At 39.5% G+C, this 19,887-nt stretch overlaps 1 protein-coding gene across 6 annotated transcripts in view; it reads right to left on the minus strand.

Annotated features, from left to right (window-relative positions):
* The window catches only part of LOC135445614 (uncharacterized), a 31,368-nt gene extending 13,832 nt beyond the window's left edge, over window positions 1-17,536 (minus strand). For 3 of the 6 annotated variants that reach the window (XM_064708356.1, XM_064708353.1, XM_064708358.1), the window contains exons 1-8: window positions 17,320-17,536; window positions 13,057-13,495; window positions 9,814-9,933; window positions 8,749-8,868; window positions 7,560-7,679; window positions 3,253-3,375; window positions 2,136-2,218; window positions 130-255 (exon numbers count right to left, since the gene is read on the minus strand). In XM_064708356.1, coding sequence (XP_064564426.1) covers window positions 130-255; window positions 2,136-2,218; window positions 3,253-3,375; window positions 7,560-7,679; window positions 8,749-8,868; window positions 9,814-9,933; window positions 13,057-13,282 — 918 coding nt within the window. In that variant the 5' untranslated portion in view covers window positions 13,283-13,495; window positions 17,320-17,536. Of the gene's footprint in view, window positions 1-129; window positions 256-2,135; window positions 2,219-3,252; window positions 3,376-7,559; window positions 7,680-8,748; window positions 8,869-9,813; window positions 9,934-13,056; window positions 13,633-17,319 lie in introns of those variants that run through there. The other 3 variants (XM_064708359.1, XM_064708355.1, XM_064708354.1) reach the window with 3 other exon arrangements.
* Between the last annotated feature and the right edge of the window lie 2,351 nt (window positions 17,537-19,887).

Genomic DNA, 19,887 nt, shown 5'->3' on the forward strand with positions numbered 1-19,887 from the left:
TGGGAAAGATGCTGCATAGGTACCTGTACAGTAGATGAACAGAATGATGTGAGGCTGAAACTGGAAGCCCATGTCTATAGCTCTACTTGGATGCTAAGTCTTTTCACAAAGAGAAAGCTACAACTTTACCTTGTCCACAGAAGAGGACAGGAGAGAGATCAGTGTCCGCAGCAGGAATCTGTCACTGGGTCTCAGCAAGGCTTTGTGGTGCTGAACATTGGCTGCCACGTTGCTCAGGGCAGCACAGCTGTAGTACTGCAAAGAACCAAGAAAAAATGCAGACAGAAAGGTCAGGGTGGTGACACACTGAAGAGAATACAAATAAATTGGAGCAATGCTCAGATTTAAAACCAATACAAATAACATGCTTTTTCATCCTAAGGGTGTTTATAGGATTGACACAACATGCTGTAGCTGCTCCAGCAATCCTGCTGGGGCGTGTAGTACATTCATTAGGACTCTGGCTGTTTGGGAACGTGCTCTGCTGCTGCAATGACATTGCTGCTGGCATCTAAGTTAAGTCATCTGCATCTATTGTATTATATGTTTACATTGATTTACTCAAGCTGGATGTAGCTATTGCCCTGGCATGCCAAGAGATCATTTCCAAAGGATCTAACCATTAATGCTAAGGAGGACTACGCATATAAAATTATCTATTACTAGAGAGGTATAATTAGAAGATGTTGAGCTACAGAGTTGGAAATTTTAAGATGTGTTGAAGATTGCAATGTAAGCTGTTTTCCATTACCATCTGTATGGCAGATTACCTTTGTCAAGTGGGCAGTTTGCTTTATCTCTTTGAGTGACCACATTCACACCTCCCTCGGGAGGGGACATCTGCTGATAACAGACTATGAATGTCACTGTATGACTGATAAGAACTATAACATCCCATTGTGAGATGCTCCACCCAGAGGGAGGAGCTAAGCATTGCTACCCAGATATAATCCCAAGGTTTTTGAGACACCAGCACGGCTTTCTCCACGGGATTCCCCAGAGAAACAGCAGCTGCCTCTCCTTCCACTGGATCTTCAGAGGTAGAATACATCCTTCTCTACAGATTCCCCCTGCTCCAACAGAACCACACCTGATAGTTCAGGAGAACTACAGCCACATTTCCAATTGGACTGCCACTAACACCCTGACCCACAGGGTGTCAGGTTGGGTTCTGACTCTGTCAGTGTTGTTCTAGTGTACTGCATTGGTTATTTTATCCTTTATTTTTCTTATTTTCCCTATTAAAGAACTGTTATTTTCTGTTCCCATATTTTTGCCTGAGAGCCCCCTTAATTTAAAATTTATAGCAATTCGGAGGGGTGGGGAGGGTTTACATTCTCCATTTCAGGGGAGGCTCCTGCCTTGCTTAGCAGACTCCAGTCTTTCCAAACCTAGACAAGATGAATCTCAGAGAAATCTAAAAATGCAGAAACAGCTTGCAGAAAGCAACTCCAGAGAGTCCATCCCTTCATAAACCTAAAAAATCTGAGTAGACATAATTAAACTAATGGGGCAAAAAATTTTGTGCTACTCAAAGGACTGAATAAACAAACTAGCAGAGTGTAAGGCTTTCAACTCTGATTGCTAGTTTATTTATCAGCATACTTTTGCACTAAGACGAGCTGTCTGCTGAGTGTGCAGAATCACAAACAGGTGTCTGTGATAGGCATAAAATAGGATGTTTTACAGATATGTACAACAACAAGATCTTTTCAAGTTGTCTTCTCAGAATACCTAGTAACATTGCTTAGAGTGGATGATCAAAGTTAGGATGCAAAAATACCCCAAACAAAACAAAAAACCAAAACCCAGAGGAAGAGACCTATCTGCATCATGTCTGATGATCTGAAAACCACAAGAAGGTAGCCACATAACAACCCTGTGCATACATTAATGTGTGCTGGCAGAATAAATTTTGGATCACAAACTTTCTCCTGTGCAGTGAGACAAATTGGGTCTTTTAAATATATATTATGTGACTGAGCTGAGTTTCACCAAGATGCTCTCCCATGTTTCTCCACTTCACTAGAGAAACCATTCCTCCTCTCCCCCTTTTCATTTCTGCATACTGAGGTTTGTGCTCTCCTTACAGTCATGATGTTACTGTTTTAAAATCTGACCTATTTTAGTCATACCTGGACTTCTGAGTCAGGAGATTCCAGCAGCAAGGCAAGAACTGGTAGGGCTCCTTCCTTGCATAGAACTTGTTGGATTTTCTCTGCCATTAAAAAGAAAAAGTAAAAGTGTCTTCCTCCTTCCCTCCCTCTCATCTGGAGGCACCATTCAAAAGGGATGTGCACAATTCTTGGGTTCTAAAGAGTGCTGATGTTGTCCAAATATATGCCAGTCAGTGTGACTGGAAAGTTTATAATTTAGGGCTTGTGTAATGCAGCAGCATGCAGATATTTTAGCAAAAAGACTAGCAGGCTGTCTGACTAAGATTTTGATAGTTTTATGCTAAAAACTGCTCTGAGAATCTGAATTGCTGGAGAAGCTGAAAAGCCTCAGCTAGGATCTTCACTATTATTTCTGTGTTTTAAAACAAATTATTTAAAATATTCTGAATAATACCAGAAATGTAATAGCCAACTGTATAAGTTCTTGCCAACTGTTTCCTTCCAGAACACAGAGTTCAGAGATGTTACTCATGATTTTATAGTTTAGCTCTGTGGAATAATGGTATCATCTTGGTAGGTGAAATTTAATGCTGGTTTGTTTCAAAGTTAATTATGGTAGTCTACATATAATTGCAGAGGACCAAGTACCACTTTTGATAAAGCTGTTTGCAGATATTCCAGAAGCCTTTAATGTCTGACTTGTGATAGTTATACTTAGTATATTCCAGCACTGGGTTAGTCAGAACAAGCAAAAAGTTCCTAAAGCTCAACTTTGCTGGGTAAGCTCCTGAGATTGCTTTAAAGTACACCAAATGTCCTGCTAATGTTTTAGGCCAAAATGTTTCTTTAACGCATAGCTATTTTTTTTTCCTATTTCTTTGACTGATTGTTTAAATATTCTTACACTAGCCCCTTGGATTTGAAAATCAAGCTTTTTTGTTTTGGTACTAGGCAAAAAAGGGCCTGTATAAGCTAAACTTAAATCATCGACCTGTGGTACCAACATGAATGCCATTTGAAGAGGAAATAACTTGTTGCTCAGAAACGCTTTTATTCTTGCCTTAAGCTTCAGGATTATTTTTCTATCAGAGAGTTTTCTTTTGGCAACTCAGGTAAACCATTAGTCCAAAAGTACCTGATTGTGTGAGGTTCAGAATAGCACCAACTGCATTTTGCTGGACTCTGGGATCATAGGAATTGGCAAGAGACAGTAGGGGTGTAACTCCTCTAGCAGCACCAATAGCCTCTCGGTTGGACTCTGGAGAAAAGAATCAGAGAAAGAAAGAAATATTTACTGCCATTTTACTGTGAGCCACAAGCAGGACAACCAGCAGGACTATCCCTTCCCTGATTTCTCTGCATGCTCAAAGGAAACTCTTAAAAATTCTGAGAGCTTAACAGGAAGGAAACCAATTCATGATTTCTGGATTAGCCATAAATCACAGCTGGTTCACAGCTGCTTTTGGTTTGTTACTACGATAATTAAAATATCCTTAAGATCCTTTAAACAGGTTAACAGAGTGTTGTACTTGCTTCAAACCCTTGGTATGTCTGGCCAACCTATTCACAGTGTGATAACCAAAAACCACTTCATTAACTGCAGGTAAGGTTTAATTAATTTAGTAGGGTATGTTCAGGGCCAAGTTCTTTCTTGGAATTTCCCTGTATTACTCACTTGACATCTACAAACAGTGCAGAGGTTTCTAAGGAAATTAACAATATTTATACACAATTTAAACAATGGCCAGTCTGTGGAAGTTTGCTGAGAGAAACATGAAGCAGACAGAGCAAATAAAAAAAAGGTATTTGGATGAGATCAAGTCTTCAGGTGCTAACTAACTTTGAGAGTTATGAGAACAAAGTTGCTAGTTTTATACCTAAAACCTATATAGTGAGGAACTGACATAGATTAGCCAGGATGTTTATTCAAGTATAGTTTAGAGAGTATCAGTTTAATATTACAGGGCAAGTAATTTTCTGTCTTCCTATGAGTATATACTCAAGTAAATAACTTTTATTCTGAAAAAAAATTGAGAAAAATAATTGTTCAGGGAAGAGTAATCTATTTAAAATAGCTTTCCCATGTGGGAAGCTATTATTCTGGTGAAATATTCTGGTCCCTTTCATAGACAAGCCCTTCTCTAATCTAATCTGCCTACATACCATTCTTTTGTTTCCCTCAGTAGAAGCAGAAAGTCTTTTGTATGACTCCAATGGGTGTGATGCAAACTACTCAGGTGAATAAAAAAGAGAAGTAAAAAGATTAAGGAAGAATTTAGATATCACTGGTTCCCTTATTCTTGTACACACTATACTCCATAAATGTTTGTAAATGTGGAAAAGAACCTTACCTTTGAGAAAAGGGATTATGAACATTTGGACAAAACTTAGGCAAATTCTTTCTTCTATCAGATAGTGTGCCTGAACATTTGTTTTACCAGTTTATGATTACAGACTGGATGGGGAGATCTATCTCACCAAGATGTGTAACTCTTGCCATCTCTGTATGAGATGTGGCAGGCTAGATCACCTTTCTCTCCTGGACCACTTGTTTATCTTAAAAAATGCAGTCCCTCCACTGATGCCACTGCAACCACTGACACTCCTTGGAAGGCTTTTAGAAGGAAGCCATGTGTTTGAGACACTACTCTATAGTGGGGAAATCAACATCTACTCAAGCTGTGTATGAATAACTCAGTAATTTATAAATCCTTTCTTTCCACTCTCTGACATTTGTGTACCTAAAAATTCTCATCAGAACAACTTTGAACGTGCTTTACACTCAGTGCATCCTCCTTGTTTTAGCTTAAAGCAGATGTTCAGACCCCCCTAAACCCCGAACATGTGAACATTCAGTTCTGAAGTACTCTGAGTTCTTATCTCAGAACTGATTCGCTCACTTTCACTCAGTGATTAAAAAGCTGGAGATAATTGCAACTATGCATGTGTCCTTTTGCTGTGTGAACAAATGCTGGTGTTGGAACAAACTAAGCTTCAAAGATTTTTCATCTGAATGAGTTAGTTTGTTCTTACTTTCAGCTCCCTGTTGCAGCAGGGACACAACCCAGTTTACACATGACCTGTAGTAACATGACCTACAGTAACACTGCTAAACAGTTTCACTCTGTACATAGTCTTGCATGCTTGTTGCAACAGAATTAGACCATTCTTAGATGCAGAATTTTAGTCACCTTAAAGCCATCTAGGGATCTTCCTAATTTGGTTGTGCTTCCATATTTATCTCTTTTGCATAAATGGTCTTCCTGAAGGATATGAATGAACAGGATACTTTTCTCAAGCAAACACCTAAAAATACCAGAGTCTGCAAGCTAAAATTAAAATAAACCCTGGAGAATTGCCTCTTGCTTTAGTCTCATTGCTGTGGTATCTAAATATAGTCTGAAAAACAAATAAATGGATCCAGCCCATTTGAATTCTAGTTAAACTGGGACAGAGATCCTCAACCCTGATCAAACACCAGGGAGCAACCCAGCCTGTGCAGGACTGCCTATCTCTATGTTCAGCTCTGAAAGCTCTCTGAGTGCTTAATTTGGGGTACTTGTGCTCAGAAGGACGTTGGCACTTAAGGGAGTGTGCAAAGGCAATAGAAGACCACAGGGAATGAAGGTAGCCTGGATCTGCAGTAGCTGAGGGTTCCCTCCCTGTATTCCAGGTCAGACATCTAGAAGGGTATGAGTGCCTTCAGGACTAAGGAACATCCTTAGATGCCCAAACAAATCACTTTCTCTGTGGACTTTTTAAAACAGGTAAAGGGACATCTCTCTGTAATTTTTAGGGGCTTAACTTCAGTGATTCTACACAAAGAAAGTCCTTCTAGAGCCAAGTACCTAAAAGTTTAGTGATGCCATGCCTAATTAAGACATTTAAATGAGGCAATTTGCATTCCACACAAAGTAATGTAGCATGCAGAATTTTTAACTGAACAATAATATACAATGCTTAAAAATAAGCTCCTAAGGGAAGAGTGTTTAAAAACCTGAAAATAAAACAAAAAAGTGGGATAAAATGCAAATCAGGACTTTCATGTGGTTTGATCCTGCTTATCCACTCCTCCTTTGCAACATAAATACTTAAATGAGAAATTAACACTTTCATCATGCTTCCCTCAACCTTCTGGGACATCAGACAGCACCTTCCCAAGCTGGAAAAGGAAGCTTGCTACAAGAAGAGAAACAAATGTGAAAACACAGCTTTTCTACAGACTTGTATACGGTTTGTACTGGAGAACTACGAGTTTGCACAAGGTAGAGTAAGACAGACTAATATGATAACCTTTCTTTTGGTAACTGTGGCTGAACTTACCTGTCTGGATACCAGGAAAATATTCATATCATTATATGAAATATTCATAGTTAAGCAGAAGGTGACAAATGCAAGTAGTACAAGATGGATAAAAGCTGCTTGAAAGCAAACTGCCAGAAATTTTGCTGCATGGAAATGACCACCTGGGAAGAGGCTACAGATGGAATTCCATGAGGGCTAGTCCGTATTTGCTTTGAACCAGAGAGTTAACACAAAGATGCGAATGTAGAACTGTCGATGAGTGGAGGACCAGAATATCTTACAAATAGCAGACAAGTTAGAATACTGAAGCAATGGAAACAGAATGAAACCTGTACAAAATGCAGGGATGTGCACTTGGAAACGTGTGGTACAGAGCCTTGGTTACTTGGTGTCTGCTGGAAATAGCAGCAAAGGAGGAGCAAGCCTAAGTGATTAAGTCAGCTGTAGGTTGACAACATCACCATGGCACAATCACCAAACCTGCAAGCGTTACCATGAAATGTACCACAAAACATATTTCTGTATGTGCCACAACAAAAGGCACAGCTGAGACCCCAGCTGAAGTACTGTACGTTTCTGGTGACTTCTCTTTCAGAAGAGATGAATGCAAACCAGAACTCCTGTAGTATTTATCTATATCTTGGCACTGTAACAATGCCTGAGGCCTGTGGTATCATGATATGGCACATGCAAATGCTATGTTCCATTCCTGGAACATATCATTTACACCCGGAAGGACTCTGAAGATGAATGGAGAGTCTCACTTACAAGAGGAGTCTTAAAAGACCTTGGCTTTCTCAGTCTAGTAAAACGAAGAAACCTCATAAGCACAGACAGCAGAGGGACAGAACTCCTGAAGCAAAAGCCAATGCAGACATTAATTAAGATAAGCCAGTCATGAATACATTTAGGATGAAAATCAGAAAAAGGTTTGTAATCATAAGAGCACAAAGGTAAGAAACCCTGAGAAAAATAACTGGAATATCAGGAGGTTGAATTTATGATGTGGGAATACCAAAAGTTGTTGCTGCATCTTATGACTTTTAAACCAATTGCAAATAGGTTGTTTCATCTTAAAATATGATAGAAGAGTTGAATGAATTCACAGCAGAGGATAAAGGCAAAGAGAACACTCACCAGAAACAGCCAAAGTCATGATGCAGGCACAGGAATTACACTGGACAGTGGGATCCTCTGATTCAAGCAGATCCAGAATTGGCTCAAGTAAACCCATTTGGACAACTAATTCTTTGTCAACTATTCAAAAATTCAAGAAAAATTGACAAATAAAAAAGTAAGCAGTTAGTGATTTTGTGGGAAGAATACATCATCCATTGACTGCTTTGGAGATCTACATTAAGATTATACAAAATAGAACTAAGATAGAAACAGCCAGAAAGCCACTCTCAGTCTCCAGCTAGGTTTGTTTAATTCTCCTTCAGATGCATGAAAGAGTGTAACAGATGTTTGGAGGTTTTAGGCCAGAAGGTCCCAAATCAGGTGAATTTTGGCAAGAGCAACTGCAGCTTTCCAATAGGTTCACAACTTACTCAGCAACGCCGCTCGCCCCTTTCTTTAAATATAATTTTTCTTTGTAAACAGTGACATGATATTATTTGCAGCAAAATCCTTAAAAAAGAAAGCAAAGAAAAAAGCTAACTTCACTGAAGACTGACCCTGTCTTCTGCTATTATAGGACTGCAGGATGGAACACTTGTTGTGGCCCGGGTGACCAGGAGTGCAGTAGTAGGAGCAACAAGGACTCTGCTGATGAGGTGTGGCATGTTCATGCCCTGTCTATCAACATAAACTTTATTGGGAAGTTATTCTTCTGCATCTCCCAAATTCTATCTCAAGTCCATTTTCCCCTTTAGTTACAGAAGCAAGTGAATTATACTAAGCATTTAAAACTTTTTTCCTCTGCAAGCAATTTAAGACTAAGGTCCAGTTCATAAATAATCAGAAAATAAACACTGTCTTGTACACAGAGTTTACTTCTATTAGCTGTATCCATTGGTTGAAAGGAAAAATGTCTGTAGATCCAAGAATGAGAATAGAATTCCCACACTGGCCTGGGAATAATCTATCAGCCTTTGCACACAGATCCAAGAACTCTTGTCCCATTATAAAATGTAGCTGGAGGGATTTGATCTATCTTGGTGCACCAGAAGTTCTGTATCTTGCACTCAGAATCAGACTCACACTTGTCCTATGAGGAACACAAAAAAAAGGAATCTAGATTTGCATAGAAGTGCCCACCTTCTATCTGAGTCTGGCTGAACAGATACTTCTTCACCTGAAGAGAGATGTGTCATTAATTACTCACTATTTCCTTCCAGCAGGAAGTTGACAAGGGACAAGGACGACATCTGCTGCACTTCCAGGTCAGCAGAACGTAGTAAGGCATAGAAGGGTTCCAGATGTTCCACGGGCAGGGGGATGTTCACTGCAAGAGTGAGAGGAAATATTCATGAGTCCCACTGATCATCACAGTCACATTTTTCCCTTGATGGACTTAAGCCTGAGGTGCTCCCATACACAGGCAGAGTGGTATTCACCTTTATTAAAATTCCACTGCTACTAGCAAACAGGGCAAGTTTCCTGAAGAGGTTTTGAATAATCAAGTACTTCGAAAATACCATGGGAAGGGAAGCAGCGTGCCTTGCTACCAAACAAGTCATTCTGCCTCACAGCACGTCCTTGCCTTGTGGCCACCTGCACTTTTTATCCAGCAAATAATACACGGGATAAAGCTATAATCCAAGCGACAGAATATTCTCTTTGAAGTAAAATTAAAATAAACAAATAAATAAATTGCAACCGGCTTATTGCTAGTATTTTTTTTGGTTTTTTTGTAGAATTCAAACTCTTCCTGATATTTTATTTGGGATATCTAGGCTGACTCCTAATTATTAACAAACTACCTCAAGAGCCAAGTGCTCCCACAGAATATTTGGAACAAAGAAGAGTGTGTCCTTCATAACTTTTCACTACAATCTATCTTCTGGAGCATTGTCCTTTTTTGTATATAATTTTTAACATTAACTGGTCACTATGTCCATTTCCTTTCACCATATTTTGACTGTGTTGCTTTCAGGAGATTAAGTATACACTAACTTTAAATACTTTGGGTTCTGCTGAGCTTCACTTAAGTGTAACAATTTCATAAGTAAGAGTCTTTTATAATTGTAAGAGATATCTCCTTATAGCAAAACCAGAACTGACTCTGCCTATGTGGCAATGACAGTTTTCCATCTTCCTTAGCAAACAACATGGCATGAAAGCAAAAAAATAAACTTGCTTAATGAATCAAAAGGAGTTTCACAGTTTGAAATAATATTTTTATTTATAATTACACAAAAATTTTCAAATGCTTACTGAGAGAACTTACTGTGCTGACTCACGTGCAAGTAATAGAGCGCAGCTGACTGCTGCAAACCTGGATTTTCTGAAAAGGATAAGGTCCTCAAGGCTTCCAGAGGGTCCTTTCCCAGTGGAGACATTTCAAAATCTAAAGATGTAAAATGACAGCACAGGCTTAATTACATCTGTAAAGAGTTAGTTTACAAAAAGAAATTAAAATTTAAAGCCAACCAAACACATAAGGATTTTTGTATTCCATAAAGCCCATCTATCTTTATTCGTGTTTCCATGAGCAGAAGCAATAGATGAACTGGGAATAACCTGTCCTTGGCAATGCCTCTTGTAAAGCTCATAAAGCTAGTGATTGGAAACAAGATAAATTATAACCTTTAGACACTTTTATGCTATCTAATATAAATGCAGGTGTTCTTGTTCTCCACAAAAATCTTTACCTTTTTCTGAATCTTTGTTAAAATACTGAACATGGTGTTATTAGTTAAGTAAGAGTATATATTTCTATTTTATGTTGTATTTCTACATATATTTATAAGCATAGAAAGAGTATATATTTCTAAGTTACCATATCTGAAGTTCACTGTGTTTCCTGTCTTGGGTATTGAAATCAGGATTTAAAGGAATAGCAACATGGACTGCAAACTGGCTTGCCTCAGGCTTAAATTTCTAGCATGAGTCTACCTGTTCTCGAGTATGATAGCTCCCCTATGAATAAACCAGATGTTCAACAACAGTCATCAAGCAATAGCAGTCATGCATGACTTCTGTAAGTCACTGCATACTATAATATGTGGAATGGAGCAGCAGAGAGGAAAAGGAAAGGGACATTGAATGAAAGAACAGAGTTAAAACGGAAATATAATTGATCAACTGGTGGAGCACACAATGACAAGATATATTTTCAGGCAATAGATTAAAGCTGTGCAATAATGATTGAAACATTTCTGTGAAAAGTACCTAGCTATTACCTCCCACGAGACAAAGAAATGTGAGGGATGTGAGAAGCATGAGTGTTCATGCCTCACTGCAAAACACAGCCAGTATCTCAAGCCATTAGAAGCTGCTGACATGTCAAGACTAGCAAACTCCTACCCTCAGAATTAGGCAAGTGAGCTTCACAGAACTGCTTCATATAAAGACAATTTTTAAAAATAATTAGTAGTATACACCAAGGGAAGGACGCGCCTGTGTGTGCAAGGTTTTAGACAAAAAAACCCCAAAAAATCTCTTCATGTGGTTTAATTCTGTTCCTTTCACTATCTGAACCTGATCCATCTGATTCTTCTATATGTGGTTTTGTCTGGGAGAGTGATAAAACTGAAACCACTCAAAATCTTCACCTGCTCAAAATATCAAAATTTGCTGCCCTGGTTAACAGATGAGTATGATGATCAACCATGAAGTCTCTCCTTGCACCCAAATTGTCCAAATGTTGTTTGCTTATTATATTTTGTTCCCATTTATTATATTTTGTTTATTATATTTTGTTTATTATATTTTGTTTTGAGGATAGGCTTGTTCCCTCTTGGAATAAAATACAAAGGTGAGTGTTAAAGTAAGAGGGATGTGTCTTGGTTCTCTTTGTGAGGCTTCCCTGCCTCCATTTGTCTAGGCAGTAAGATCTGGCCATCCAGACAACCAGATTGGTTCTGCTTCCTGGGTGCTGTATTGTCCTGTCATGGACAGTGGGACCTCCTTGAAACCCCTCATTGTCATGGGTACTGTTGTCAGAGAAGCCCTAGGTTTCCTGCTGCTGTGCCCCAGCTCCCATAGATCCAAGACAGAGCAGAGTTTTGAAGATGGATCTCAGAGAGGAAAGGATCTCTCAAGAAAACACACATTTAGTGTTTTCAGGGAACACCAGTGGCTGCTACAAGGAGCTATTCTGGCCTCCCCCTCATTACATCTCAGCCATCAGCTGTGCAGGGACACTGCCAAGAGTCTCCCATACACTCAGGAGCACGCTGGACTTTGGAAGAGAAAGTTCAGCCCTGGAAGATCTCCACTGTATAACAAGCTGAAAGATCTGTCCCTATTCTGGATATGAATGTCAAGATTTAAACCAGGTCTAAAGGTGCAACAATCAGTGAACCTTAGCAGAAGCACAGGACCCACCACATTCACTGGATAATGGCACCAGCTTGTTGTATACCAACTGAGGCTAATCCACACACGTTCCCAACTACCAGAGTCACAGCAATTATTCCACAGGCTGTTCCATGACAGATCATTTCAAACAGAATTAACCATGTCACACCAAGGAAAAATGTCTCTCCTGGCTCCCCTTAGAAGATTGTTTCATGTTCCCAAAAAGACAAGTAAATGAATAGTACCTTCACACAAACCAAAGTAGGGGACTGTGCAATTTTGTGTAGTAGCTTTAGCCCAAAGCTGTTAAACATAAAGTATACCCAATCAGTTTTGAGACAAAGCAAAACCAATCAAGCAATGACCCCTTTATCTTGAGATAAGGACTATTTTTAGACTGGACAACCAACAAAGTACACTCATTCAAGATGACTGCAGAAGTGAAATAAGATTTCCTATTGATATTGTATCCTAGGACAGGACAAAGAGGATATCACAAATAGAAAAACAGAGGAATTAGGCAGATAACCTGTAAAGCAAAGGAGACAGATGAAGAGTTATGGATCCGCTTTGATTCAAACAGAATCCCACAATTGTAATTAAGCCTGATGTCTAAAACATTTGCACAAAAGCACAGTTGCTTGGAATCCTGAGAGCTCAGTGATGCTTGTCCCAGGGTGACTTTGATCTTCCTCATGTATAGCCCAGACATTCCTAGCATAAGTCCCAGTATTCAGCCAACACAGTGGTGCACAACTGTGCGCATCACACTGTGATCTGCCCACTCACAGCTCAGTACTCATGTAGCATCCAGTCCTATCAAAGCATATGTCCAATTTTGTCAGTTCTTTTTGACTGACTTCAAAAAAGTAACTTTAATTTCTAGAAGGACTCACTTTTATGAAACACATTTACATGGGTTATATATTAACAGTGGTGGCAGAGCAAGAAAGTTATTGACCCCTTCTACCCAGATCCAACTGTTGCACGACTTGAGCCCTTGGTGTCCTGTATGCAAAGAAAATGCTCTGTAAGCTCTGGCCTTTCCTCATCATCACCGAGCTGCTCAATGCCATACCAGAGCAGATCAGATAGCAATTTGCTTTCAACCCACAAAATTAATCCCCTTGCTCTTTCACAATCCTTCAGAAAAAGAAAGTCTTCTCACCTGTTTCAATATGCTGCAGAAACTCCTGTGCAGTCACTCTCTCATGAGGCTGTAGGATGGGCTTGTACAGCTGCCTGTTTTTAGAGCTGTTCTGTTTTAAGCAGGAGCAATTGCTTATCAGAGTTAAGCATTCCTTGATGCCTTGCACCAAGTCAGAGGACATCCTCTGAACAAAGCCTATGAAGTCCCGCAGGAGCTGCATGCATCGTCCACATAGCTGACCCATTCTTGTTCCAGCAGCAGCACAAAGCAAGAAGAAAAGGAAGGAGACGGAAACAAAAGTTTCTTCTCAATTTGTCAGCTTTTTGCACTAGCTTGCCTCCTCACTGTTTGTTCTGTCTTACAGATATTAACACCACACCATGCACAGATGCTGTAAGGCAGACAGACTTCTGAGTCCAAAAGAATACATTTCACACGGCTGGTTTCTGTAGATCTCCTGAAGTTCATAAATTATTATTATTATTTAAAATGAGTGCACTGGAGACACCCCTTCCTTTCATTTGAACAGAAGTAAGATAATGACCTAAACTCATTTCATAGAGAGCAAATGGAGCTTAGGTTATGGATCATCCACCAAAGCCGGTATGAGACTAGAAAACTCTGGGATAATGCAACCTGTTTTTGTAAGGCAGCTTTCCACATGAAAGGTAGGCACCACCTTGTCTGCATGTGTACAAGCTGCAGCTACCAATTGGAGAGAGGAAGATAAAAAAAAAAAAAAAAACAAGTGAACAGGTTTTTCCAGTTTTTGCTGAAGCACAGATCAGAACAAAGGAGCTGTTGGACAAACAACTCATAACTCAGTCACCTGACACTTTGCAAATCAGCAAGAATAGAAAACAGGGGAAAAAAAAGACAGTGGCCACATGAATTTCACACAATTTTCTTCCTGTCGAGCCAGTCCTGCTGAGTGGGCTGGATAAGTTAGCAATGACAGGATGCAAAAATTATCTGCTGTTTTCATGCAGAAAGAGGTAGTAAAGGAAAATGTTGAGTTCTCCTTTTGCTTAATTCACCAGTCTGGTGCACGTGCCCACCCTTGGCTGAAGAGATTTACAAATGACCCTGGTTTAATTCTTGCAGCATGAGGTGATTTTTGTAATATTGAGGATTCCAGTAAAAACTGGTTTGATCCACGGTCACCTTAATTAGGGATCCTGTAGGTATGAGTCTGCTGAAAGTTAATCACTTTTATTAACTTCTTATTCATAGATTTGGTGGATGTATTCTAATGATTGCATTTGATACATTTAGTGGTAAGTTTTCACCTCTTTATGAATCTTTAATGAATGAATATTTTCTAAATAAATCATGTTTGAAAATCAACCCATTGTTCTGCACCCATCTCCAAACATTCATGAACAGACTCACCCAAATCCCTCTGGTCTGTCCAACAACTGCTTTTTTTCTCTTGATGTAATTTTCTTAATCACAAATAACACCTGTCACAAGTTTACCTACACTGGTAAACCAAAAGATATGACACTTCTAATACATAATGCAATTCATTACAAAGAACTGTAAGTTTGATTTCTCTGGCTATTTCCTTGACCAGCTCTGCAAATTCATTGAGTTCTCATCTCTGTCTGGTTTCTTAATGTTATCAAAAGCTAGGCTAGTATGTCTATTTTCTTGTCATGTTTTCTGGATCCTTTCAGTAGGGCTCTTCTAAAGAATAGGGAGCCCATGTGACTGCCAGGCCCTACTTTTGCCACCTCTTGCTCTTCACCTTTGCTCATTATTTTCCACCCTTCAGCTTTCATCCTAAAACCCTGCTACCCATCACATGCTCCTTCCGTCTCTTGCTCTGCTCTGTCTAAAAAACTGTAATGGTTAATTGTTAATGGTTAATTGAGGTTCTTTAAAGGTAACTTGAATGGTACTGCACTGAGATGAGAACACAACAGGACTGTTTCAATGATACATGTGCTAGTAATGACTGCATTTCTGTAACGCTCTTACTAAACATTTCAAAATCTACTGTGAACACTAAAAACAGCTTTCCTATGCATCTGTAAAGAAGATTTGTAGGGGGATACAATATTAGAAAATAAAGGTAGTATAGAAAGTAATTTTACTGCCTAAAGAGTTGCAGCTGAGTTAATTATTAAAGATTAGGAGCAGGCCTGATGTTAAAAGGCCACACCTGTAGCCAAGAAGAAGAGTGTTATAAAAGAGTGGATTGGTTGGTTGAGGGGAATTGGAGTCAGTTGGTTACTGTGAGGATAAGGAAGAGTCAGTGCCTAGAGGAGATGCATACAAGAAACATTGAGGAGGTATGAAACTCTAGCAATAAGGAACCTTTGCAATATAATGATAATAGAACTTTTGTATTGTAATGACAACAAAGATATTCCCAAAGTGGTTTAAAAACAAGTTTCAGAGGTGCCAAGTTCTTGCAACTCTCTTTTAGATAAGTGGGAGTTAAAGAAGTGCATGATACCTGAAAATTAGGCTATAATTTGCCTGAAGGCATAAAACTCAGGTGTCCTGATACATAGTTTGATGACTCAGTCAGGCAATTGTTCTTTGATTTGAAACAAACACTTGAAAGCAGTGTGGAAGGCTGATTTACAGACCTTTAAACATTCTCTGAAATCACAACAGCTCCTATAAAGATAGGAGTTGAAACTATAAATCAAATGTCTTTGATAGGTTTCATGGCCTTGATTAAGTTTCCTTATTAACTGAATAAAATGTGAGCTCACTATTGCAGGAGAGGAAAAAAATAGTAATACCATAGTAATATTGGACTATTTTTGCTTTTATTCTTGTACAGAACATGCTTCAAATAGTAAATGTCCCACACTCAACATCTTGAGTTTTGTCTCCAAGGTGAAAAAAAAAAAATCTGTTCCTTTGTACAGTGTTAAAAAAGCGTCTCCAAACCATTTCCATTTAGTTTGTGTGCAAAAGAGACTTCCAATAAGTAACCTTACTTTGTGAAGGCTATTTGGAATTCTGTATAAATGCATTTGGGAATTTAAATCTATTTGCCAAAAAACCAGATGGATTTTGTAGCTAAACCGTATTTTCCACAAAAAGCTTCTACTGGTCAGCATTTAATCTGGCATACAGCCTCTCTGCTAAATGACAGAAAATACTGCTTTTGGGCACAGACCCTTAAGCACCTGACACTCACAGTAGGTTTGTTTCATTTTGACTCAAAAAATAGGAAATATAAAAAAATATATTTATTAATCTACCATTTTGCTTATGCAGCCTGTCACTGTTTGAACTGCTACTTTTAACAGAAATTCTCTTACCCAGTTGGCAATGGTGCATAACTTTTGACTGCTCAAAAGTTGTCTGTCACTGAAGAGATGCACACAAACTCTTTCCACTCCTCTTTCATACATGACCTATGGCCTCTTCATGCCATCAGGCCCCCAAACACCCTCAGGCTCTGACATAAATATTGGGGGGAAAAAAGGTCAATGTTATTTGAACTATGGTAGGAAACTTTTAGCTCCAGCTTCTGGATTTTAAAAATGCTCTTACCTCTGTGGTTTTAATCAATGGAGAAAGGATTTTTGCAGAGTGTAGGGGGAGAGGCAGTGATCGAGAACTTATGTAGTTGTGTACCAGTCAAATAAGAAAAAAGGTACTTAAAAGCAGTAAATTAAAAATATACTCACATTATTCAAGAATTCAAAACTGTTAAAAAATGGATTAAATTGATTAATTAGTTCAATTAAAATGCAACTAATTAAATTTGCTTTTTATAAATTTTTCCCATGTAATTTTTTTATTGCAACTTTGTCTTATACACATTTCTCTCACCCTCCTGTTCATCAGTTAGGAAAGGACTGTACAGTTTAGAAAGATGCACGATGGCTTTACATTGCTGTTTGTTTAGCAACAGATTTGATTAAAATGCTTGTAGCTCCCCAAGGCCTAGCAGGTTTTCATTGTCCCCATACCTGCAGCTGAGTCCTCCTCACTTGTACTAATTCAGTACTCTTTAAACTGGAACTATGAAATTTTGTGACTATAAAATAGCAGCAGAAAACTATCAACAAATCAAAGGACTTAAGTTCTCAAAATGGACCTACCATTAACAGAATAGTAGAATAAAATAAAGAGTTTGAAAAAAAATATAAATAGGGAAAGAACAATTGTAAACTCTGAGTCTAATGTATGCAACTTACATTTCCACTGAGCTCTTTTATATATGTATATATGCATATATGGTATATATGGTACAGGTACATATATATACAAAAAATAGATATAAAAAATGTCTGTGTGTGTACTCACTGTTATGAATTCAGGAGAACTTCAGCTGAACAGAAACAGACTACAGTCATTCAAGCAGGGAGGAAGCCAGATGTGAGGACTTGATAGATCCAAATTTGTGGAAATCTGCCAGGGGTTACTTCGTTGCATAGCTAGGCAGAGCTTTATGTGCATTCACTGTGATTTCTGTGGAGTACAAAGGAAGCTGTTCTCACTGCATCTAATTCCTTGGCTGAGGTATCTGCCCATCCTCCTTCAGAGGGAGAGTGCCATCTACTGAAGCATTCCTTTACACAGCTCCCTTGAGCCTTGTCCCACTCACGGATTGACAAAATCCATTCAAAGGGGTTGTAAAACTGAACAAGGTTTTAAAAGGAAAAGCAGCTGCTCTAGATGTGAATCTCTGTTGTAAAGCACCAGCTGCATGTAAAGAACCAGGCCAAAGATGGTAAATACAACCACTGACTTGTGCAAGCTTCTGAAGAGATTAAAGACAATTTCACTCTGGGGCTTCTTCATTCCTAATAAATCCTTGGAACTGAGATTGTTACCACTTTGTAACTCTTAGGGTGGCATTCCCTGATTTTCCACCAATTCCTCCTCCCTGTGTTGATGCTCACAAGATGTACAACTAGTCAGCCAATTTACTGAACAGTGAGAAGACCTGATAGCAGTCACCAAGAGTCTGGCTTGGGCCAGACTTATTGTGATGCTTTGTCTTAATGTATTTTCCCATTTGTCTTGAACTTCACATTTCATTGTAAGTTTTCTGGACTGCTGCTGTATTCAAATAAAGCAGCAGTTTGTGTCATGCCCAGAGCTACTGTCTCCTATGATAATAATAAACACATAAAAATTTAAATATTTTGGGTATTTTTTATTACTTTGTAGCAAAAGATAGTATCTTTAAAACATCAAAGGCAGCTCAGAGGTGCCCACGTACCTGAGAGGTTTGAATAAATTGAAGTTAAATTTTACAAGGTAAATTACCAAACAAAGTTATGGAGTCAGAGGAGCTGGAAACCTGTCCAGTTGTGTTTCATGTGAATACCCTTAGAAAGCCACTGGTTTGGTGTGTTTCAAAGCACAGGTGCCTGTCCTGATGCTTTTGCTACCAAGGGGCTCCACTGAAGAATCACACAGCCCATAGCTCAAATATCACATCTGGCAAGACAAGGACTAAACGAAACTTTGAAAGAACTTGCATTATTTGCCATCAGGCAAATATATTTGAAACACTTTACAATATATTTTCAAAAAGTTTCGCATTATAGTTTGTTTTTTTTCTGTCTGGGCACATAGCATGTTGTGTTAAGCACAATAGAGAACTGAAAGAGCAGAAGTTTTTCTGTCCCAATAAGATAGATACCACGTATCTTATATCAGCTTACGTCCCACAAATCTTTGTTGGGGCTGGTGGGATTGAGTGCACCCTCAGCAAGTTTTCCAACACCACCAGGTTGAGAGGTGTGGTCAGCATAGCAGAGGGAAGGGATGCCATCCAGAGGGACCAGGACAGGCTTGACATGGGCCTGTTTGAACCTTATGAAGTTCAATAGGGCCGAGTGCAAGGTTCTGCACCAGACAATCCAAAGCACAAGCACAGGCTGGCAGAGAACGGATTGAGCGCAGCCGTGAGAAGAACTGGAGTGGGGTGCTGATGGATGAGAGGTTAGACATGAGCCAGAAAAGGGAGCTCACAGCACAGAAAGCCAGTCGTGTATGTAGGATAAGCAGTGTGGAAGTAGGATGAGAGAGACAATTCTGCCTCTCTGCTCTGCGAGCCTCCATCTGCAGTGCTGTGTCCAGCTCTGGGTTCCCAGCACAACAAGGACATGGACCTGCCCAAGCAAGAGGACCAGAGGGCTGGAGCACCTCTCCTGTGAAGACAGGCTGAGAGAGCTGGGGTAGTTCACTCAGGAGCTGAGGGAGCCCTGAGATGGAACAGCAGCCTGCCAGTACCGATGGGTAGGGGGCTGCAAGAGGGCAGGAGAGTGACTTTTTACATGTAGTGATGGGACAAGGAGCAATAGCTTTGAACTGAAAGAGGGTAGGTTTAGTTTAGATATTACGAAGAAATTCCCACTGTGGGAGTGGTGAGGCAGTGGCACAGGTTACCCAGAGAAGTTATGGATGCACCAGCTGTGGAACTGCTCAAGGCCAGCCTGGATGGGGGTTTGAGCAACCTAGTCTAGTGGAAGGTGTCCCTGCATGAGCAATTTGCAGAACCATTAAAAAACAGGTGTAAATGCAGCCAAGTCTCAGGACAGTTCTGAAAACCTTATAGGCCCTGGCAAACTGTCTTGCCTCACAGGTTCCTTATCACAGCTCAAAGAGCCTCTTCATTAAAAGTGCCTTATTGCTGGTTACAGCAAAAGCTGCACTTGTGTGTGCTGCACTTGAGGTACAGATTCGTTACCCCTATCCCTACAGAAAGGAAAACCTTACAAGGAGAGAGGGATTTGCAAGCAAATCTCTGTAGGCCAGACTGTCCATCAGTTAACCAGTTTTTATTTCAGCACCAACTACTCACTGGTTGCTGCCTCCATAGAAGGCTACATTTCAAAAAACTTAATAGCCACAATAAAC

The sequence above is a fragment of the Zonotrichia leucophrys genome, chromosome 3 (assembly GCF_028769735.1).
Source record: "Zonotrichia leucophrys gambelii isolate GWCS_2022_RI chromosome 3, RI_Zleu_2.0, whole genome shotgun sequence".
Taxonomy (NCBI): domain Eukaryota; kingdom Metazoa; phylum Chordata; class Aves; order Passeriformes; family Passerellidae; genus Zonotrichia; species Zonotrichia leucophrys.